Genomic DNA, 23458 nt, shown 5'->3' on the forward strand with positions numbered 1-23458 from the left:
CAGCTGGTCGGACTCGGTAGTAGTTGTGTAATGTATAACGATAACGATACTATTTATCGTGGCGGTAGAGTGTGGGGCGTGGCGCGAAATATGTTCTTCTTGGGGGGCGTAAGAGAAAATAATTGAGAAGCGCTGAAAAGTAAGGCGTTATTTGAGTCAGGTGACCTACATCGCCCCACCAAGGTGACAAGTTGACAACGGCAAGCAGTCGGAAATGATGTGGTGATTATGAAGCATAAAATACCAGAGGAATCCAAGACCTTTTGTTGAACGATTCCCTTGGAGAAGCAACAATTTCCAAGTAAGCCAAAGCAGTCATCATCATTGATATGCCAACGGGTGACGCTAGTGTGCAAAGCTAGAAAGAAAGCTAGCAGCAGAGAACTTGTGGCGTTTTCTTCTGTAGGTGAGCACACGATCCAATGTTTGACGTTTGCTCATGTCTTTTCGCCGTCACAATTCACTTTCGTTTGCTTCGTGTCGGACGTTGTATTTGTTTGTGTTTCTCTTTCCACTATCAAACGTTTTTGGCTTTTCTTTTAATGCTGCTGCACACCTTTTTCTTTTAACTGTAATTGACACTACCTGATAATTATATTCCCTCCCTTTGTGTGTGTGTGTGTGTGGGTTAGTTGAGTGCAAAATATACGAATACACAAATAAAGTTCCCGGCACACAACTATTGGTACATGCGTGTTTTGCAGGCTGTAAAAGTGGGATTGGATGAGGAAAAGGAGCAACTCCAGAATCATTATCATCCAGCGCTTGGATTTTATTATAAAAATGTCGACAGACCAGCTCCATCTCAAAAAGTTAAATTATTTGGACCGTCTGAACTTCATGTATACTTCTTTTGTCACTTAAAAAAAAATAAAACACATTCAAACAAACATGCCTCTTTTCTACAAACGTGTGTTGAACAAACTTAAAAATACAAAGAGACCACAAGAGCGCAGATAAACAAAAACACAAGGTACAGCCCGACAAAAACAATTTAAAGCTGCAATACATTCTTTTACAAGAAGCGGGAAAAAGGGAAGCAAACATTCTATTAACGCAAGCACTTTGGTCTCCTTCGAACGCACAAAATGATGAATAACGTTAGCAACATGCTAACACAACAACTTTATATGTCAGCATTTCATTCAATTTATTGAGACTGATGCAAATTGTCTACTGTATGTTTATCCACATGTTTAAAGTGCATGTTCTTTTGCTTTACATAAACCAGACTTTACCAACTAATACTGCTGCATGTACACTGACCAATCACACGGCCTCGCCGAAAGCCCAGATTACAATTTGTGACTCGGCTCGGAGGGGAATATTAACGTAGAATACTGTTTGAATTGGGCAAATAAAATCAAATATTACAACTTGAGGGAATTCATGTGAGAAAACATCCATATTTCAAGCTGAACAACATTGTAATCGTCAATCAATTCTGTCATTGATGGCATGACGTGCATTATATTGACGGAAGAAAACCCTCTTCAGGGAATTTTTTAAAACTTTTAAAAGCTAAATAAAAAAAGATAAATTACAATAAAACAGCCTTCAAACGTCGGACTGAGCTGAGAACCAACAAAAGCGATCTGAAAATATTATTGATGACAAAATGACAATAATTTAGGCTCAAGGGAGCAAAAGGTGTGATGTCATAAATAGTGAAGTTAAATAAAAAGTGAGAACACTGAGCGGGTAAATAGCTTGTTGAAAGTCAGAGCACTCTGATGATACGTTGTCGTCATTGTCATTGTCGTCGTCTTCTTCTTCAGTCATATTGATGTCACGACTTGATTTTCCACAGCTGCGCACAGGGACACACGCACGTGCGTTATACACACACACACGCTTTGTGTTTGCGCCTTTTGTCAACGCTCACCTTCAAGTTAAATCCTAACAGGTCCGAAATGACTCCCGAGACAGCGGACAGGATGACCACCTGTGTGATGTTGTACAGCAGCGGGTTCATGGTCAAACCGTACAGCCGGAAAGGACTGTCCAGCTCCTGCAACGCAACAAACAAATATGCAAATGTCACTAAATATGCACCTTATTCATTGATCGATCGATCGATTGATGAAATCACTTTGAGTAGTTTGGTTGCCAGTTTCAAAACGTTGTTGACCAGCGTCAGTTCTTCCTTCTTGTTGGGCTTCTTTTCCATCTTGAGATACAAGTTGATCTGACACACGCACACACAAAATCAGTATTAGGAAGTTGTCACTATCGAATATTTTTATTTTTATTTTGCATTAAAGTGTATTACAAAAATACCCCCCCCCCCCCGGTTAAGCAAATAGTTGTCGATTCATTTGATAATCAATTACTTGTCGACCGCTCTACCAGGAAGTGTGTGTGCGTTTTCATTCACCTGTTCAGTCAGCAAAATGGAGGTGTTGCTGTACTTCTTGCTGGTCTCCGAGCCCAGCGTGACGAACCTGAGCAGGAACAGCGACAGACTGGAACACCAGATCACCAGCTCCCAGTTGTAGTGACACTCCAGGAACGTCTCGTGCACGTGCAGCAACTGTGCCGCCAACAACAAATCGCCACCGTCATCATGGTAATCGGCGCGACGACGGCGAGCCGCGCTCGTGTACTTTACGTTACCTGCGCACAGCAGATGAAGACGACCGACAGCATTAGCAGGAAGGCCGACGACACGATGACGTCGACAGAGCGTTGGGGACCTCGGCGCTGAAACGTAAGACACAAATCAAATTAAAATTGTCGTCAGAAAAAAAAAAAAAGGGGAAATAAAAATAACGGCTTAATTGCATTTTTTTCTTTTTTCTTTTTAGAGGTTACAGCATCTTGAGAAAAATTGTTTAGTATATAGCGGTTTATAATATTGAAGGAAAAAAATTGCAACTGGAATCTTTTTCAGAATTAGTCGGCCAATAACAGATAATGTCACTTTGATGTGAAGTATTACTTTAAGGTATGATCGCAGCGACAGCCACATCTTGATGTTCTGGACCTTCTTCAGTCGAAAATGAGGAACTTCTGATTTCCTGGCTCGTCGGGCTGAAGTCAGGTGACCAAATAGTTTGGCAAACAGCAACCTCTGAAACACACATTTCATTTATTTTGTTTTGTTTTCCGCTGGGGTTAGCTTTATGGTTTACATTTATTATGAATGTTTTAAGGCTTTAAAACCCACCACACACTTTTTTCATCAAGGCTTTTACATTTTTTCACATTTCTCTCTTGTTTTAACATTCTCAATGTTCAAACCTTCATACATTTGATAAAATAGATACATTACTGTAAGCAACAAAAAAAATGCACGCAATATTGCACCCCAAAAAAATTCCATGAAAGAGCAAGGCCGTGAAAAGTGAACCACCTTATAGCAAGGGGGAAAAAAGTGCGCGTGTTACATATTTGTACTTATTTGTTTTTAAGCAACACATCTTTTGCAATCGTCCTTTCGTTCAAGCCCCATTTAGGGCCATTATTTGCAAACAATGTCAACATTAAGAAGAAGCTTGAATGTGTTTAAGGCAAGGTTGACAAACATGCCTCTTCTGTGATTTGTGACAAAAAAAGTGTAGTGGCACGATTGACAAGTGTAAACACTGCCCTCTGCTGGCAACTTTGTGTGACTGAATCAAAGCGCTTATTTTTCTTACAGATTTGTGGTAGTAATAAACATGAACATTTAAGAATTATTCATTCAATTACAGTAAATGTGCTTATCATTAATTGACTTCATTTTACACACTACGGTCCCAGAATTGTAATACTAACATACTACATGTGCAAATATGTCCCCATCATCATCATCATCATCATCATCATCATCATCGTCACATTGGCCTCACCTGCTTGTATGTCCTCTCAGCCACGCTGAGCAAGAAGAAGAAGAGCCAGATGAGGCACACCCGCACCATGAAGCTCACCGTTACCATGGTGACCACCAGGGTGTCCGAGCCGGTGCCGCCCCCCAGCGCCACGGACAGCAGCTCATTGGCCGAGAGCGTGGTCAGCTGGTCCAAGTCGCGGTGTTGAGCCAGTCTGAACACAACAGCGGCAAAATAGACATTGGGAAAAAATGTGGCCAACGTTAATCAAGTATTAAAAGTAGGGTTGTCAAAATGAGTCGACATCAAACTTTAGCAGAAATAAATGAAATAATGCATATATTTGTGGAGACTGGGGTCAAGTTGTATTTTACAATTTAAAAAATGTTACTTCATGTTAAAAATTAGATAGCTCTTAATAGGAAAAATGCAATTATGCCATCTCGTGGCAGAAAAATGACTTCAACACAAATCATTATCACACTCGTTTTTTAAAGTACAGTACATCTTTTTAACTTTAACTCAGTTTTATGAATGATTATGAAATGACTGTATCCATAACTAAAAGATGCAGCCATATTTCCTTTAGCTTATGATTATTTTCCACTTTTATGTTAACGAGAGTATGAAAACTTAAGGGGAAAAATATTGTATGCATTTTATTGTACATTTAGAGCATAAAAAAATGCAATTAATTGTGAGTTAACTATTGAAATCATGCAATTAATTACAAATAAAACATTTGATTGCCTGACACCCCTAATTAAAAGTTACCTGTAAGCAAAGGGAGTGAGTCCCAGTGTGACTGACACCAGATTCCCAAACACCTGGTAACCAATTCCTGGAGGGTAAAGATTGACCTGGAAGACGCAAGCAAACATGTTTGGATTTGCTTTTTGACGCGTTCAAGTCAAAACTGCACCGCCGCTGTTGTTGTTGTTGTTGTTGTTTTTGTTGCGCTCACTCTGTTCATGATCATTCCGCTGATCTCCAGGACGGACATGTCGGCTTTCTTGCACTCGTTTCCCTCCCACACGATGGCGCTGACCCTCTCCAGGCCCGGGTTGGAGCTGTGCAGCCAGGGGGCGTGGCCCTAACCCCAGAAAAGCTTGATGTACAACAATCAACGCAAACAAGCTGAGCACTTACTGACCTGATGGAAAGGGTCGTCTCTGTACTCTTTCTTGGTGGGAGGACACACGGGCGCGCCTCCTCCTTCGCCGTCTGCGGAGGAGGACACATCGGGGGTGAATTGCGAACGTCCGCAAGGAATGCGCTCGCTCTTGAATCTCTGACCCGTCTCCGAGGTGCAGGACGACCTGCACTCGGCGCAGTGCAGGAAGTCCTCCCACAGCACATCCTCCGTCTCCGACTCGTGACGAGCGCTCTCCGAGTCCGGAGTCCTCAGGCTGGAGCACCTGGAGCTGCAGCTGGTGCCCGACTTGGGGACGTCCTGACACACAACAAATACATACAGAGAAAAATTATTATTTTTTTAAACACAAACTCGTGTTGTTTTTCCGAGGGCATTGAATCAATCGCTGTTTGAAACTTTTGCTGGACTCAACTTATGTCATTTTGTACGTTTTTCATTGCATTTGGGTCTGATATGCCGGCCCTTTAATTTGCAAGCAGTTTAACAAAATGCCAAATCACCAGCAGCTGTGCACCAGTGCAGATTGAACATCTTTTCTTATCATGACAGCCTGCACATCAACAGACTTTTACTTGGACCTTTTAGCAAATATTCAAATAGGGAACATATTTATGTTTGTATATTACAGAATATGTGTTTGTAAAGTTAGCAGAAGTATGCATGCCATAAAATAAGGACAACAATCATCTTTGTAATGTGACGAGGTCGTCGAGTGGGTCAACACTAACGGCTGACGGAGCCGTCCTGGCGTCCATTTCACAGAGCAGGTTTAGTGAAGTAACTCATTTAAGCTCTCGGTCAGTTACCGTAGTAACAGAGTCCATGAAGATAACCTGGTCGGTGGCAGGTTTTTCACAATGAACTTTGATGTTTTCTCTGTCTCCGCCTCCTTTCAACCACACACACATTTCATTTCCTCATACATAAAGTCGTCTGCGGTGAGTTTTTGCGTGATCACGCCTATAGTCTATAGCGTAAAATACACTTTTGTCACAAACATGGCATGTCCTTTTGACAATGACCCTATTGATGAAGGCGCCTCAATATTGCGCAGGGAATTAAATATTCGTCGTGAGATTGTGATTAGACCGCGCATAGATATGCTGGCATTTCCGGACAGTTATCTTTTGGAGCGGTACCGTTTCACATCACGGTCCATCATCTACAAACACAACTTAATCCGTCCTTACATTTGCAATTAACATTACCGGCGCCGTAGTCATGCGTAGTCATAAATTCAACAGGTTTCCCTTGTAATATTATTGTGATTACAAAGGACTGCATTTAAATTCATGCATTGACCCCGAGTAGCTAACGTTTTGCAGCTGCTGCGGTTACATGTTTTTTTCTTCTAAAGAAATTTTCAAATTCGCCATATGATCGCATTATTATTTCCAGTTTGGTAAAAAAAACAAAAACAAAACAAAACGTGGAAGCAGAGGGCGTCGCCGCTCTCTGCTTCCCCGTTGCCATGGTGACTCGGTGAATCCGGGCTTCATTGATGCTGTCTTTTTAGTGTGGTGGTAACTCCAGGTGAAACTAGTCTGCGTTGATCAAACGAGCTCAAATCAGTCCTGGAAGCGAACGCGCAGAGTTTTCTATCTTATGCTATGTCAGGTTTAGTGTTTGTTCAACCTGCTTTGTGAAATGGACCACTGGTGAGATAGATGGCAGCACTCCAATGCTTGGATTTCACTCAAATACATTAAACTGGTCAACACATTTTAAATCCTTTTTTTTTTTTTTTAAACAAGAGATGCAAGCAAACTTTTTTAGTTTTTTTTGGTACTGATTATGAATCTGCCCTTGTTTTTTCTACAGCACTTCAGGTTTTCATAATAAATAAGAATAAGAATAATAAGAAGAATATATTTAGAAATATTTATTAATTAAAGGTTAGGTTGAGCAATAAGTGTATTTTTTTATTTTTATATCCTAGCTATAAATTACAGTAATGCGCAAGTGTTTTTTTTTGGGCCAGCAAAAAATCAAAGTATCTCAAAAAACAGATGTGCTAGGGGAAAAAATACATTTCTGGAATCAGAATGTGTCAAAAACACATTTATGAACACAATGTAATCTCTGATTAAAATTAGCTGTTAGTATTTTGCAATAAAAAAACAATGATTGAATTAGTTGATTTTATAGAATGAAACCACTGCCAAAAATGTTCCCGACAAAGTCACTGTTATGAATGATGTTTGTTTGCACAAAAAGCTATTTTTCTCTAGAAAAAGTCAAAATGAATAAATAAATACGATCTATATGCTCTACAGCTGGTTACTAGACAACCAAAGAAGGCTGTAGAATCAACTTTTTTTTTCCTAGTGAAAATCCAAGTCTTGATTAAAATCAGTCCAAACGCTGTAAATTTGCTGGCGCTTTTTTTGTGATTGGATTGTGGTGCATTCACAAATTCATTCAAAGAGTAAAATGAAAATAGTTTACCTCCACAATGTAGTGTTTCTTGTAGTGTGTGTTCTTGCGGTTTCGCAGCGAGCAGTCGTCGTTAAGTCTCTCGACTCCCCTGCGGAGGGCGACGTAGGACGCCTCGGGGTCCTCCTCGCTGGACGCCTCGTCCGACGCGGCGGGCACCTGTCGGACGACATGACGGTGGGCATCAGCGGGACGTTTCATCTCCGATTTGCGCGGCGCGAGGCGGCTCACCTTGCTGCCGGCGGCGAGGGGCGGCACGACGCTGCGGGCGGCGTGCGTGCGCGCGGGCGGGCCGCGCGCCGCCCAGCACGCCTCGTCAAGGCGGTTCAAGAGTTGGCAGCGCTGCTCGTGGTGCAGCTGCAGACCCTCCTCGCTGCTGCGGTTGGTCACGCGGCCATCCAGCGACACGTAGCCGTTGTCCGTTTCGGTGGACTTGTCAATGGACAGTTTAGACTTTTTGGACCTGCGGGACACAGATGAGTTGACGAAATGATTATCAATCCCCCAATTGGAATTCCGTCTTTTTCTGATTGAAGCGAAGACAAAGACGAGCAGAACAACACGCCTCACTTGGGCCACTCAAAAAGGAAGAAGGCAAATACACACCCAGCTTTACACAGATCATGCCAGAAATCATGGAAGAGAGTGCCCAGGCTGTTTGTGGCCCTGGCTGAGTAGGAGTGCGGCGCCCCCTCCTGTGTGTTATCGGTAGTGCTAGAGCCGTCGCCTTCCCTATGCACCTCCATCTGAGAGGCCTTCCTCAACTTCCTTCAGTTGGGAAAGAAGAATAGAGCAGAGGCACACTTAGTGGTCGCCCGATGAAGCCAATCATATCGCTGATCATCCTGTCAGCTTTTATTGTCCAATTTGTCGGAAAGAACAGAAAGAAAGAAAAGAGAGCCGTTGCCGGAATCGTTTGATTGTGGAATATGCGCGGCCTTTGTATTAATGAGCTCTTGCAGCTGACGGCGTCCGACGAGACTTCCTGAAAGTGGAGAAACTTCAAACCAACACACAAGTGTTCCCCAAGTCAAAATGCAAACACTCCAAAAACACACAAAGCAGCGTCAAACTCAAAGCCTTATATTTATCATGGAGTTAAAAAAAAAAAACAATTCCAATTTTAACAGTGGTGAAAAATGTGGCTCACTGTTATAAAAATGTGACTTGTAGAAAAAACAAATATTATGATTTGGAATAGGAACGATGTCTTTTGTTGCATATATCATAAGTGGGGTTTCCACCCACCCATTGTTATTCAAATTTTCAAGAAATGCGAAAATAAAAATGAATAGAAACGGTAGAAACTCTAAAAAGGGCCCAAAAGTCACAAAAATGTTTTTACGCTTGGAGGGGGTGGATTTTGAAGTGCATGGAAAAAAAGGTTAAATGTGAATTTTGGCTACACAAACAGGTTTTGCGAATAAACGCTGACAAGACCGGATACGCGTCGCACGTTTTGACCGGATATTACGTCATGTACGTTTGTAGTCACAAAGCAATGGTGGACGATAAAGTAAGGTATGTTTGGAGGGACGACAAAACTGAAATCTTTTTGAAGAAACAAATATGAATGCAATTTTAGATGGAAAACAGCAAAGAACAGTTTTTTGAAGGCATTCTTGACTCATTGAGACATTTTTAACAGTATGAAAATAATATTTAATAATTAATGTGATTATTTTTCCTAAACAATTTATGAAAATTTAAAAACGAATTTTGCCACTTGCTGTCGACTGAAGATGACATCACCTGTGCTGAGGAAATAGTTAACGACCAATTATGGCTCAGTTTGCTGACATAACCCAGAAAACAGGTGAGCCGTGATTGGTCGTTCCCTCAGCACAGGTGATGTCATCTTCAGTCGACAAGTGGAAAAATGTATTTTTAAAGGGATTAATTGTACATGAAAATTGATGAAGTTATCAAATTAATTCTGGATCAAATATGAACTGTTGAAAATGGCTCAATGAGTCAAGTATCCTTTTTTAAGAATTACAAAAGCAAACGCATACGACATCAGTCGCTTCCTGGTCTTCTTCTTTTAAATTACTGGTGGATTATATCTCTATGGTGTATACCGCCACCTTCAGTGGCGGAGTCCCCTCTCAATATTCGCAAAAAGAAGAACAGATGGAAACGGGCACAAGTCGCATGTCCGTTTTGCGCATTTTCACAAAATTAGCTTACAAAATTCAAAACAATTGGATGGAAACCCGTCTATTGTGAATGATTTGGGATTTTGTTTTCTTTTTTGGGGGGGCGGGAATTTTAGTGGTGAAATGGTTGAATTTTTGGTGATGGGAAGTTTTGGCGTGTTGAAAGTCCTTCCCAAGGCGACTTGAATGAGCTGAATGTTTTGAATTTCAAACGTTATGCTGAATGTCCCATTGGAAATGAATGGGGAATTGTTGGTTGAAATTGTCGAATATTGGGACAACTGTGAATTTTTGGAATGAGAAAAAAAATCCACATGATTTTTAGGGACATGTAGAAACTGTAATGCTGTGAATCGGATGAATTATTTGGATGCATGTAAAAAAATTGGGTGGAATAACTTCAGCCTTCACACAATAAACTAAATTTGAATTCATGTTCAAAACAGAATCTCTCCATGACAAATGAAAAGAAACACAAGTTTCTCTTGACGTCCAATTAGCTCATCACCTGCGTCTCTTCCCGCCAATAGTGGAGACCGGCTTGGGCGTCCTGGTGGAGACGATCTGACAGTGCACGGTGCCCAGCAGCAGCATGAGCCAGATGGCGCTAAACACCTCGGTGGCGGGGATCCCGTGAGGCTGCGGGATGCTCACGTAGAGGAGAGCCGCCATCACTGCGGTGGGACAACACATGACGCAGATGAGCGAGAGGCGTGGCTTTGCCATTTCCTTGACGGGAGACAGACCTTGCAACAGGTAGAGAACCAGCAGCAAGAGGAAGATGGCTCGCGAGGTGACCTGGATCCACCATCGATAGAAGAAGGGGAAGAAGACCACGCGTACGATGCCCTTCCGAGTCAGCGAGGTCCACGGACTCTCCGGTTTGGCCTTAGCGAACGCCGAGCCTTCAGATGGACGCAAAGAAATCAATCATAGCGTGCGGATGCGGTCATCATCTTCAAGTTGGCCTCTTCTCACCTCGAACCAGGTCCACATCGATCAGGTCTGGCTTGACGTGACCCGTCTTCTTTGGCTTGTTCCTCAGGCCCTGCAAGAAAAACACAGTCAACGGAGGAACATGAAAACTAAAATATTTGGGAGGCTTTCTACAAGCTCTAGTCGCATTCCTACTGGACTATTCGCATGAAGGTGCACATACTGAAAGCACACTAAAAGATGCCGTCTAACATTTTCAATTTCACGCATGAAATGGGGCTGAACAATTCTGAAAAATAAACCGATTTTTCCCCCTCAATAATGCGATTGCAATTTAATATGCGATTAGTATTTTTTTTTTCCAAGATCCTGTATTCATGTTTTTTTTTTTTTTTTTTTCAAACACAAGCAATACATTACAATAAACAATATCGGACATGACTATTTCATTCTTACAGGTTTGGTTGAAAACATGAATTTGTACTTCAATTAGACTTGTTAAATTACGAATCACTCTTTTAAGCGTGGCCAAGTCAGATTACAACAATTCAAACAAATGAATGTATCACTTCGCATTTCTTTAGAACTGAATGTATCTGCATTGGGGATCGAAAGTTTTTGGCACCCCGGGTAAAAATGTGCATTATTGCGCATAAACAAGCCAAGGAAAATATATAAAAATATTCACAAAAAAAAAGTTGGATTTTATTTCCATCATTTACCATTACAAAATAACAGAAAACAAAATAATAATGTGTGCAAAAGTTTGGGCACAATGTGATGTCGATTCAAATCCGATTAATTGTTCAGCCCTACCATGAAGCTGTGTGTGTGTGCTCTTTTTTTAGTGACACACATTTATCAAGCCACACCGAGCATGTGTTGGGATGGAATGAGAGGCAAATTGTTGAAATGCAGATCAAGCACCTCACGTGCATGTTTGAGTCACATATCATCATCATCATCATCATCATCATCATCATCATCTCTACATTTACAAAATCAGCTACAAACACTGCAGACGAGATTGTCTTGATTGTGTTGAATGATGTACTAACTGCAAGTTGCTTGTTAAATAAGGATGGCGCCGTTCAACTTGAGGCCAACCCAAACAAGGGGATCAATAGCTGGTGGTTGGCAGGAGATTTATCTTGGCACTACAGTTGAAAGCAAACAGCCCGCCTGTGTTCTTATCTCCAGGCCGCTTATCTTTATATTGGCCGCTGAGCCATGTCAAAAACATTGCAAAGTCAATTGGGAGACGGTTCACATTCTGTGATGCCCTCCTTAGATAAATAAGACGACATTTCCCTGGCCCAGACTGTTTACTAGCTTCAAATTCTGTTCCTTGCATGAAAGTAACATTTGAACTCGCTTTCAAAGATAAACGGAAATGAAATGTTCGCGCCTCGACGAATGTGAGCTTCGCCTTCGCCACTTGCGGAACTTGATTTTTCTCAAAGTCATCATCAACCTGTGGTCACGTGTCATGTCAGCAAGCGTGGGGTTAACACACCAAACACAGGCTGCCCCGTCGCAGTCTTGCTAGTCTACTGTACGCCGCCGTGGCTGAGCGGACGGACGCACGGACGTGCAATGCGCTCTCGCTGCCGCTGAATACTCACCAGCGATATAAACTGACGAGGAGGACGATTAACAGGGAGGATGGGTGAAGATGAAGAGGAGGAAGTGGGGCAGAAAGGAAATGGTTACAAAAAAAGAAAAACACTGGAGCAGAGTGGAGATGGGAGGGAGCGGACAGAACGTGGAGAAAGTGAGAACGAAAATACAAACGAATGTGAGGTGGTGGCAAAACGGAAAGAGCGGCACCTTGATTTCCCGCTGCTCCACCGACTTCTCCCATATCTGCTGGTCGTAGGCGCCAATCTACAAGACAAACACACAGATTAGAAACTAAAGATGACGGCTGTCCAAATTCATTTCTCTAACAAAGAGATGAATAATTCAAAACTGTTTTTTGATTAGGGCTGGACAACTGATCAAATTCAAATCGGCATCAAATGCAATTGTCAAATCGCAAAGGCTGCAATTAGGAATGAAAACTGCTACATTTCCACCAATCAGTGGACTTAATTTTTTAAATTCTATTTACTCTAGAGCTGTCAAACAATTAAATTTTTTAAATCAAATTAATCATATCTTAGAATTTTGATTAATCACGATTAATGGCTTAATTAAAAAGGCTTTATTATCAACATTTTTTGCTCGCCAAATTTGAAGAGCACCTGTTATGTGTTAATTCTTTCAACATTTAATGCTATGAGGACGTCGTCAACATTTTTCTCATCCTCCTCTTTTTCTAATCAGTTAATTACTTGTATCATTTAACTCATTCCCTCGCAGCCATTTTAAATGAAGCAACCCCCTTCGCTCCCGGCTGTTTTACTGGACTTTGACTGATTTTGCAGGGCCCACAGAATATTGTGTTCTATTTCTATGAAAACATGGAAGCTACCAAAACAAAGATTAGAGTCTCTTCTTTCATCAGAAAAAAAAATTCCATCGGTTTCCGTTTAGCAGCAATTAGCATTAGAATACAGCCAAGTTTCATAATTATTCACAAATCTGTTGAAAACACTGGGGAAAAATGCTTGTTGCGACAAGGCCCTGATTGATCTCTTATACTCTGCTGCCATCTGCTGGCCGTTTTTGTAATAACTACCATTGCTTTAAGCCACCTCTTCAGGTCAGAGGCTGCATCAAAGCCTTTTAGTATGCTCTAGCATTAAAACATTTTTTTTAAACGTGTAAATATGTTTTTGGGACCATGGCAATATTTAAAATAGAACATTGTTTATACATTTTTGAGAGCAAATAAGTTAAAATGGAAAAATATTCTGAATGTCATACACAAACATTTAATAAATGCTTTACTTTAAAGCATGTAGTTATGTTTATTGCTCAAACACAACGTGTGCTACATTTAACGTAACCATCATCTGTGGTCAAAATTAATAGTGTGATTAATCTGCGTTAACACATGAATAATGTGATAATTATTTTGTTAATAATTAATTACTTAAAACTTTAACAGCACTAATTTATACATTTATTTTATATCGTCTCTAGGTCAGTTCAATGCTTAAAAAGTGGAGTCCACGTTTACATATCATTGTTTCATGAAACGTTACAAAGTGCATTTGTTTGCATTATTGCATAAGTCAAAGTCTTTAGCAAGTTAACTCTAATTGAAGAAGACAAAAAACATCATGGCTATCATATACCTTTACTTTAGTGTAAGCCTAAACTATTAAATAAAAATATTTATGTATAATAAATCTTGATGTTCTTTGTTGTAATACAGACGAATTCATTGCTTTGTGTTTGTTACAAAAATATGCTTGAGGACCTTGAAAAAATAATTGCATATTTGGGATTGAATTATTTTTCATGATAAATGTGTAACCGGTTTGAACCAGAAAATCATGTATACAAAAAATGTACAATGTAGTTTCGAAGGTCAAGCTAAGTTCACCTGTAAAGCTTACAGAGCATTTTCAATTCATCGTCAAACTTCACCCCAAATCCTCAAACTTTTATCTTTTTGTGAATGGCCATAAAAAAACAAAATACAAAGACGGCTTCAAATATAATGTAATATTTTCCTTGCCGAGAAAGTCAAGTTAAAAAAAACAACCACATTGTTTAACGACGACGGTGATTAATTGTTTGTCCACAAGGGCTGGGCGTGAGTGCCAACACATGCAATTGTCATCTGTCAGTGTCACGTGGACTCAATAGCGTTACCGTGGGAACTAGAAAAGTGCTTTTACGTGTGACAACAGACAAACCGTAAACTACTTTTACAACACGTGAACTACAACAAGAGCCTCACTGTCGCATGAAAGGTTGTTTGTTGTCAGTGTAAACGTTGAGGACTCAATAAACTTGGATGAGGGCAAGCAGTAGAAAGAAATGGGTCAAAGATGGCGGTTTGTGGACAAAGTAAAAATATAAACACAGGCAGGACTTCAAACATGGCCGTCAAACGTGTTACTCACACATTGGACATGTGAGCGACATTTGACAGTAGTGGAATTAGCAACGACTTCATCCTCTTAAGTGCTCAGTGTTTGTTGACATAATCACTTTCTGTCCAAGTGACGCACACTCTTCTTTGTTAACACTTGACATTGCCGTGCCGAGATTTCGCCTGAATGCGGGCCGGCCGGGCCAAGTGTGCCGCTGCGGCACTCGGCGAGGGTCGCCATGGCGACGCAGGGAGGTAAGCGCGAGGGGGATTATGTCAGACAAGCATAGCAACAACCAGCCGGGAGTTGTTTGCCACAACATTCATCTGTGACTTAGTTTACATTAAATGACAAGGGGAAAAAAACGTAAAAATTAGGGGTCTGGTGATTAAAATTTTAATCGTAATTAATTGCACGACTTCAATAGTTAACTCACGATTAATCATGCATTTTATATCTGTACAATAAAATATTTTTTTCTAAGTTTTCAGACTCCTGTTAACATAAAAGTGCAAACAAATGTTAAACTAATAGAAATAAGGTTGCATCTTTTAGTCATTGATACAGTAATTTCATAATATTTCATAAAATTGAATTAAAATTAAAAAGATGTACAGTACTGCGATTGGCTGGCAACCAGTTCAGGGTGTACCCCGCCTACTGCCCGAAGCCAGCTGGGATAGGCTCCAGCGCCCCCCGCGACCCTTGTGAGGAAAAGCGGTTAAGAAAATGGATAGATGGAAGATGTACAGTATTGCACTGTAAAAAAGAAAAAAAAAGTGTAATTTTTCTGTCACTAAATAGCATAATTGTATTTGTAAGACGTTGGTGACAGCTCAGTGCATTTTTGTTTTCATATTAACTAATTTGCTCCCAAAAACGTATAAATAAGTTCTATTTTAAATATTACCATGCTCCCAAAGACGTATTTATACGTTTTAATGTTTTTTATTTATGCTAAAGCATACAGAAGGCATTGATGCAGTCTCTGAACTGAAGCAATGGTAGTTATTACAAAAACGGCCAGCAGGTGGCAGCAGAGTATAAGAGATCAATTAGGGCCATTTTGGAAAAAGCTCTTTTCCCCAGTGTTTTAAACAGATTTGTAAATAATGATGAAACTTAGCTATATTCTAATGCTAATTGCTGCAAAATGAAAACAGATAGAAATGTACTTTTTCTTCCTGGTGAAAGAAGACTCTAATCTTTCTTTTGGTAGGTTCGATGTTTTTAATAGTGGTAGTAGTAAAACACCAGCGAGCGAAGGGGGTTGCCTCAGTGAAAATGGCTGCTAGTGATTGAGTTAAGAGTTATCAATCTTTAACATGAAGTAACTTGTGAAATTCTGCACATTTAAAAATTGTTTAAATACAACTTGAACCTAGTCTCCACAAATACTGTATATGCATTATAATTCAATTTATTACTGCTAAATTTTGACGTGGACATGTCTGCTGTGTTGCGACTGGAATCCCCCCAGTACAGGCTTGAGGGGTGGTCATTAATTGCGTGTTAAAACCATTTGTGGTGTAAGGAACTTGAAATGAACTCAAAATTAACACACTCATTTTGCCACTGTTAATAAAAATAGGAGCTTACGCCAATAGCTTTTCGCTAAAGAGAGTGAAAAATCGTTGAGCTCTGGGTTAATACTTCCATCCATTGTTAGCATTCTCAAAGTTGCTAATAAAGATAATCATCAAATAACGACATGGGGATTTGTTTTCGAGAAGACAACTGGGCTAATTATGGAGGAAGCAAACTGGAAGGAATGTGGGTCAGACCACTGCGTGATCATGGCAACGCACACGTGTGTGCGTTTGTGTGTGTGGCCTATTTTCTGTGTGTGTGAGAGTCATTAACAGGCTAAATCACGTCCAGTCAAGAACAAGCTGTCATTTGTCATGGTTGCTTTTCTCTGCCTGCATTTTAACTATTTGAAGTGTGAATGACATCTAAAAATAAATAGAACCTGGAAGCTCAACTTGCATGACATGTGTGTCAACAAATCTTACGCTGGGCTTACCCCTCTTTGTTAGGTGATCAACATGAAATGTTTTATTTCCACGAAGCTTACAAACAGGAAATGTCAGGGAAGCTTTTCCCGCTAGTTGGGCTGTTAGCACTCTCAAATCACTCCGCCAGCCTCTCTCCTATCGAAAATTGCACACTCAACAAATGGGTTCGTCGACAGTGTGCTGCGCCTTGCTAAGTGCAGTGTGAAAAGGCCTTGATGGGTTTCAGTCAGAGTATTATTAGGTGTATCATTATCTTAAGTCTTTGTCTCATATTTCCCATGTATCGTTTTGAAACATCCCAATCTAGGTGCTCTCAGGGGGCGGCCATTTTGCTGTCAACTGAAAATGACTCCGCAGTGTTCATCTTGCAAACATCACATGACCAAATCAAGGAAGCAGGTGAGCCGTGACGCTTGTTACCAAAGCACGCAGGACTGTGATGACATTTTTAGTCAACAGCAAGTAGCAAAACAAAGCAAAATGGCCGCCCTGTGAGATGGATTATTATTCTTAATTTATATTCCACAAATGCAATATTAATCAGAATGTCGTGTTTAGACTAGTGGGGTGCACAAAACATGTTGCATAGAAAATTTTGGACTTGACGTTAACACCTGTCAGATCCAAATTGGATCTGTTCATTACGGGTTTGCATGTATGAAAACTTTTTTAAAATGAGAAGCCCTGCGGTCACATCACGACTCAGCAGTTCTCCTCACTAACTCACACACAAACAATTTGCCTCTGCGTGTGAGCTGCGATCGCAACTAAATGCAGTCAGCTGAGATGTGGATTACGGGAAAGGGTTTCATTTTGAAAGCACGTGAGTCATGTTGACGCACGTTGCCAAGCGCGGTATGTCTGACAGAAAACGAGCGAGGCAAATAAAGAGGACGCAGAGTCGGAGCGAGCCGACAGACGTAGGCGTAAGGTGAGCACTGCAGGGCGGCGAGGATGGGAGAGAAAGTCAGCATGGGGGGGTGGGGGTGGGGTGTCGGTTGGGCTGGGGGCTGGCGATGGGATTCCGGCGGCGGATCCGATATCGGAAACCACGGAACAAGATGACACTCGACACCGGCTTGCCGGCACATTTACGTGTCAACTTCATTGCTTTCAATGGACATCAGCTACAAATGTCACTGAATACAAGGCACGTACAAAAGTATTGGGACACCATCAATAATCAATTACTGAACCAACCAGCGGTGGGAGAAGATTCTCATATCTCAATTCTCATTTTAGCAAAGATATTTTGGACGATTCCATGCTTCCTACTTTGAGAACCGTTTTGGAAAGGTTTTCAGCGCACACAAAAAAACGGTGAAAGCTCAGCCAATGTGATGCCAGCATTGTCTAATAAGCACAGACTCACAAAATCCGCTTCTTACCTTTTTCTGGTACCACACCACAGCATCTTTCACTTTGGAAGCCATTTACATGTCACCTCTTGCCGTCTGGGGCATCTTAGACTGGAGGGGACAAAAAAATAAATAAATAGAAATCACACGGGAGGCAGAGCTAGACAGGAAGATGTGAGTGATGTACCAATGGGAGTGCGCACACGACAGAGGCAGGTGTGCGCTGACTAATAATGAGCGGGGTAGGGAGGGGCAGACACGCACGCACTGGAGCACGCTTGTAACATGGTTGTGCAGCAATACTTGTGGTTGAAGGGCGCTTCATCACACAACAAAGTTGCAAGAAAATGCTGCAGCCGACTCCACCCTTGACTTTTGGGCGTTCACGCTCATTTGTCAAATCAGTACACATGAGACATGTCACTTTCGACAGCCACATCCTTCCATTTTGTATAATTTGACTTGTTATGGCACAACGCAAACAAATTCACGGCCGTGAGCGAGGGCAATGCAATTAATTGAAACTCAATTCTAATTTCAATTCTTACACACCACAATTACAAAATTGGCATCGTCGTAGAGAAAAATAAAAGATGATTAATACTAGTTTTGAGTTGTTTAAATGCATATATTTGCACATTTGTTTTTTAAAATAACTACATTTAATAAATCGTGTTTTCATCCCAAAAAAACATTTTCTTGTTTTGCACCAAAAAACAAATGATTGTCCAAATTGTTGTGACTTCAAATATTACCAACTTAATCGTGATTAAAAGGGGTGGTAAAAAATATATATATATTCGGCAGTATATCGTGATATTACAGCGCACAATTCTCGTATGGATTCAATATGCAGCCGAATCGATTTTCAAAAATCTAATTTTGATGGAAATATTCAACAAAATGTCTTAATTTGAGTTGGGGTTCACACTTTAAGCATGGAAGAATGTTATATTAATGGAACATTAAGCCTTAAAATTTGATTTGTTTGTTTGTTAAATACGTGATACAGATCGAATCGCAAGCTACTAGGCAATTCACACCCCGAGTGATTAGTATTTTCTACATAATGTGAGGCAGGTGGAATGCTCAACACACACTTCCACCATCCTGTTGTGTTAAAAGCAACAGGCGCTAAAATACCAGAGCTCCTCCGAGATGATGTCACACATTTAAAAGAAAAGTGGACTTTGTGCTAAAGCTGTGTGAGGGCCACACAAGCAGGAAGGAAGCACGTGTAAGTGAGAAGACGCAGCGTGAGCGTTCTAAGAATGAAGATGTGGTCAGTAAGCGTCTTATGTGTGCTTCCTTCCTTGTCTTCTTGCTTTTCTCATGAATGTTTTCCATGGAGGCCGTCAGCGTCTCACGCCGTGAGTCAGCAACCGCTGCAGATAAGCCTGATAAAGTCGACTTTTTGTGCGCGCGCGCGCGTGTGTGTGTCAAGGCCGCCGTGCACAGGGGGTCACGAATGTAAGCGTTGGGAGTGCGGAGCTGCGTGTGATAGCGGAAGGGACGAAAAATACATTTATAGCAACAGGAAGAATGTCTAGCAGGAACAATCCTCCAACATGAGGCGGTCGCATTCATGGATTTAAAAGCCAAAAGAAGAGAAGCAGTTGGCTCAAATCCGCAGCAAAAGTTGCCTAATAAGGCCTCAAACTGCACATCAGCTGCACTGAAGCTCATCATTTAAAACGGAAAACATGGCGGCGGCAGGCGGGGTGAGTCAACCTTCCCAAAATACACTGTGGCTTTGCATGTGTATTTAGGGAGCGGATAGAGCACAAGTCGACATCTGAATGCACTCCAGAGAAGACACATGACTCCAAACACTGGCAAAGTCTACAGAAAGACTACTTGATGAGGATAATGACGGGAATATATATATATATATATATATATATATATATATATATATATATATATATATATATATATATATATATATATATATATATATATGAGAGAGAGCGAGAGCGAGAGCGAGAGCGAGAGCGAGAGCGAGAGCGAGAGCGAGAGAGAGAGAGAGAGAGAGAGAGAGAGAGAGAGAGAGAGAGAGAGAGAGAGAGAGAGAGAGAGAGAGAGGAAAGACTGCTGCACACACATTCAGAAAGTCATCACGAGCCTGCAGCAGAACGTCACAAAATATTGAAGAAAGGATACAACTAGGACAAGGCACAAGTGGAATATTCCACTGACAGACAGATTTTGAATATTGAAAACATGACAAGCAAAACACATGCTCAAGATCAACTGGCGTTTAAAAGTCCTATGCCACAATTTGAAAAAATGACATTTCTTGATGTCCTTTTTGGACATTTGGAAGAGAATTTGGTTTGAAAATGGCCAGGATGTTGGCAGTTCCATATTTCGGCCACCATGGACATTGAGCGTGCAGAAGCTTTTGAGGCTGCACATACAGTATATTGTACTTTATGGCAATTAATCAACCATAAAAAAGTCAAGTAACAATCAAGCAAGATGCAGGTTGCTACCCAAAGATGACATCATTACTGTATTTATTGCCACTGCAAATAACAGCTGTCAAATTTAAACCATGCGACAGACTTGTTTTGACCCATGTTATGCATAAAACTGGAACTCAGTTTGTGCGCACTGCAAAGTGTCGTTGAAACACACACACAATGGAACATCAACAAGAGGGGTGTGATCCAGGGAAGTAGGCAAGAATGTTGAGTGAGGCGAGGTGGAATTAATTCTATCCATAAATGGGTTAGGCCAGGGGTAGGAAAGTTCGGTCCTAGAGAGCCGCTGTCCTGCATGTTTTGCATGTCTCCCTCCTCCAACGCAGCTGAGAGGCTCCTGCAGAACGTAATTATGAGCTGATGATTTGAAACACCTGGGTTGGAGGCAGGAGACACCGAAAACATGCAGGACTGCGTTTCTCTCGGACCGAACTTGCCTATCCCTGGGTTAGGCAATCAGCTGCTTCACTGACATCCTTGGGTGTCTCTCCACACATTAAGTGACTGACTGGCTGCGTATTTGTTGGGTTCATTCTGAATCTTTTGACCCATCAAGATTGGGTTGAAGAGTTGTTGGTAGTTTTAACTTCTATCCCTATCTTTAAAAAAACAGCACATTATTTCAAATTGACAAAATGCACAAACATAAATGAATGATCAAAATAATTATCAATTAATTTGATAACCAATTATTTGTCAATTAATCGATGCATCTCAACTTTCAACCCAGTAGTTTTAAGTGAAATGCTTCAAATACAACATGAGTGATGCTAACAGTGGAACCTTATCAATGCATTTACATTCGCATCTGCTTGGTAAAATTGCAATTTGCTCTGCATGTAAATCTTGGCCACACTTTCCTGGACTTTGCAGGTCCGTTCAGGATGAAAACATGAACCCAAACTCGTGATGTGCAACCCGAGCTGCACCCTCTCTTGCCCTCCCCGTGGGTGCTCTATATTTCATGATGGGTGCCGGTTACATCTCTGCCGCATCGGAAAACGCGCCAGGCTGCCAAATTAAGGCCGAACACACAAACACGCACACACATCGCAATGCCATGCAAGGCGAAGTCAGCCAGCGCAACAAACACACACACAAGCCGATTACGGGTCTGGACGGAGGTGTCGCCCCACAGGGTCAAGACTTTCCATCTGCCCCAATAAGTGGACGGGATCAGACTCACATCCTCTTTGGCTGGGAACTCAATTGTGCTGCCCATCACATTTTCAAATTGACATGTTCCTTTGTCTCATCTGTGCATGTGAGCTTACACCGCTTGGACAAAAGTATTAGGACAGTGGTGACAATTAAGGGAAGTGAGAATGGAAGGGAACTGCCTCGATGAAGATTTTCTCCCAGAGTGTCCCTCAATATTGACTCATGTGTTCCTGGGCAGGGGTGGGGTGGAATCGAAGTATACACCTTTTCATACACCTCAGCCATTTCAAGTATTACCATCAATAGATATTAATACAGTGTAACATACCAAGTGGTGGTGAAGGTCTTGACACTGTGATTGTCAGGCAGCACCCAAAACAGCTCACAGCAGTGACTCTGTGCAACACATGAGCATCAAATCCGTTATTTGCAAAGAATAGCAACTAAACATTTTCTTGTCGAGGCAGCAGCGAAAAAAGGATGCTCGTCGCTCGCCTCCTGCGTTTAACATCCGCAGCTGTGACACAAGGCAGCGGGTGATGTAACTGTAATGCAGCAAATGATGTAACCAGCTCTGCGGGGCGGTGGGCTCACTCAGCCGAGCATCCGAGGTGACCGGCGACAACTCAACAATAACATATAAACTATGAAGTAGCTCTTAAAGGGTTACTTGATTCCTTTAGCCATTTTCTGCTGTAAGAAGATAATATTTTGACTATAATTAATGTGATAATGTCATTTTTCATGTAAAACATTTTAAAAACACATTTGCCACTTGCTGTCGACCAAAGACGACATCGTGTGTGCTCAGGAAACTGTTAATGACCAATCATGGCTCTGTTTGCTAACTAATCTGATTGATCGTGACCTGTTTCCTGAGCACCTGTGATGTCATTTTCAGCTTAATGTGTTTTTGAAGGTGTTAATTGAACATTAAAAATAATAAAGTTATCAAATTAATTCGACATACTGCTGAAAATAGCTATAGAAGTCAGGTATCCCTTTAATCACAATTTGCCTTGTATCCATGGCAACCAACATCTAATGTCAATCTCACAGCCAGCACAGAGCACCCACTGACAACTTAAAAAAAAATAAAAATACATTATTAAGCAATAAGCACTGACAAAAGCCGTGCCATCCTGTCACCTTTTGACCTCACCTATAAAGAAAGCTTTTTGAAGATTGCTAATAAAAGTCCATTTTGAGCGCTGTCAAAAAGGGTTTAACTTTATTCCTATACGTCAAACAGGTGGTTTTACTTAAATCTTAAATTGTAAAGATAACTTTCTTATACTTGTATGCAATTTCTGCATGAGAGTACAGAACAGCCCTATACCTTTTGCAAAGTTCTTCCATGTCGTAAATAAGTCAACTTCATAGCAAACTAGTCATGACAAGCCAATACGTTAAAGTGCAAGTGTAAATACACAAATGTAAACAATGGCACCTTTTGCCGTTTTAAAGCATTGTGATGTTCAGAAATCTCAGCAAGCAACGCAAATGCTACGTGTTCTTTTTTTTTTCCTTTTAAGGTCGGCTCAAACTGAGTTGCTTTATAAGCGTGTTAACGTTTCGTGACACACTTTTTGGAAAGCTAACGTGGGTTTGTCCCCTACGAAATGAGAGGCTAGCACGGGAGCTAACTAGCCAGACAGCTATAGCTACCGGCGGCCACAAAGAGCCTCCCCTTCGCATCCCCTCGCCCCAGACATGCAGCTGACCAGGGCTGCAGCGTCTTACCTCTCTGACGGTCAGAGCTGCTCACGCTGTAGTCGCTCACGGGGCTTTAAAAAAGAAAGAAAGAAAAGCTTTACGGGGTGTCGGGGAGCTGGCCAGCTCGGTCCATGGTGTTCAGATGCTCGGCGTCTACTCGCAGACTCGCCTTCCAAAGCGTTGAGCTCCTCTGCAGCTAAGTGACGTCACGGGCAATGTAAAAATAAA

At 41.3% G+C, this 23458-nt stretch overlaps 1 protein-coding gene across 4 annotated transcripts; it reads right to left on the reverse strand.

The window, feature by feature from the left end:
- Positions 1–748: 748 nt before the first annotated feature.
- Positions 749–23452, reverse strand: LOC147160188 (protein PHTF2). Of its 4 annotated transcripts, XM_086058178.1 has the most exons (21): positions 23258–23449; positions 21843–21910; positions 17898–17978; positions 12330–12386; positions 10542–10611; positions 10310–10468; positions 10072–10237; positions 8011–8172; positions 7636–7867; positions 7417–7563; positions 5109–5265; positions 4966–5036; positions 4777–4905; positions 4587–4672; positions 3834–4026; positions 2942–3073; positions 2617–2703; positions 2378–2533; positions 2093–2188; positions 1886–2011; positions 749–1810 (listed from the first exon to the last, which is right to left on the reverse strand). In XM_086058178.1, exons 3-21 carry the CDS (start codon positions 17940–17942, stop codon positions 1790–1792), a joined length of 2292 nt encoding a protein of 763 aa, XP_085914304.1. In that variant the 5' UTR covers positions 17943–17978; positions 21843–21910; positions 23258–23449; the 3' UTR covers positions 749–1789. The 4 variants fall into 4 exon arrangements, with proteins under 4 accessions (XP_085914304.1, XP_085914305.1, XP_085914302.1 ...); XM_086058179.1 differs by lacking the exon at positions 8011–8172 and having other exon boundaries at positions 23258–23452; XM_086058176.1 differs by having other exon boundaries at positions 7417–7867; positions 23258–23452.
- Positions 23453–23458: the final 6 nt, after the last annotated feature.

The sequence above is a fragment of the Leptonotus elevatus genome, chromosome 17 (assembly GCF_054856555.1).
Source record: "Leptonotus elevatus isolate MCC_2025b chromosome 17, RoL_Lele_1.0, whole genome shotgun sequence".
NCBI lineage: Eukaryota > Metazoa > Chordata > Actinopteri > Syngnathiformes > Syngnathidae > Leptonotus > Leptonotus elevatus.

Bases quoted from the DNA above. Each gene is read 5' to 3' on its own strand.
- LOC147160188 (XM_086058177.1), bottom strand. From the start codon at position 17,942: ATGGCTTCCAAAGTGAAAGATGCTGTGGTGTGGTACCAGAAAAAG. The intron at 12,387-17,897 runs GTAAGAAGCGGA...TTTGTCTTGTAG, and splicing joins TGGTGTGGTACCAGAAAAAG to ATTGGCGCCTACGACCAGCA. The intron at 5,266-7,416 runs GTAAACTATTTT...GTTGTGTGTCAG, and splicing joins AGAAACACTACATTGTGGAG to GACGTCCCCAAGTCGGGCAC.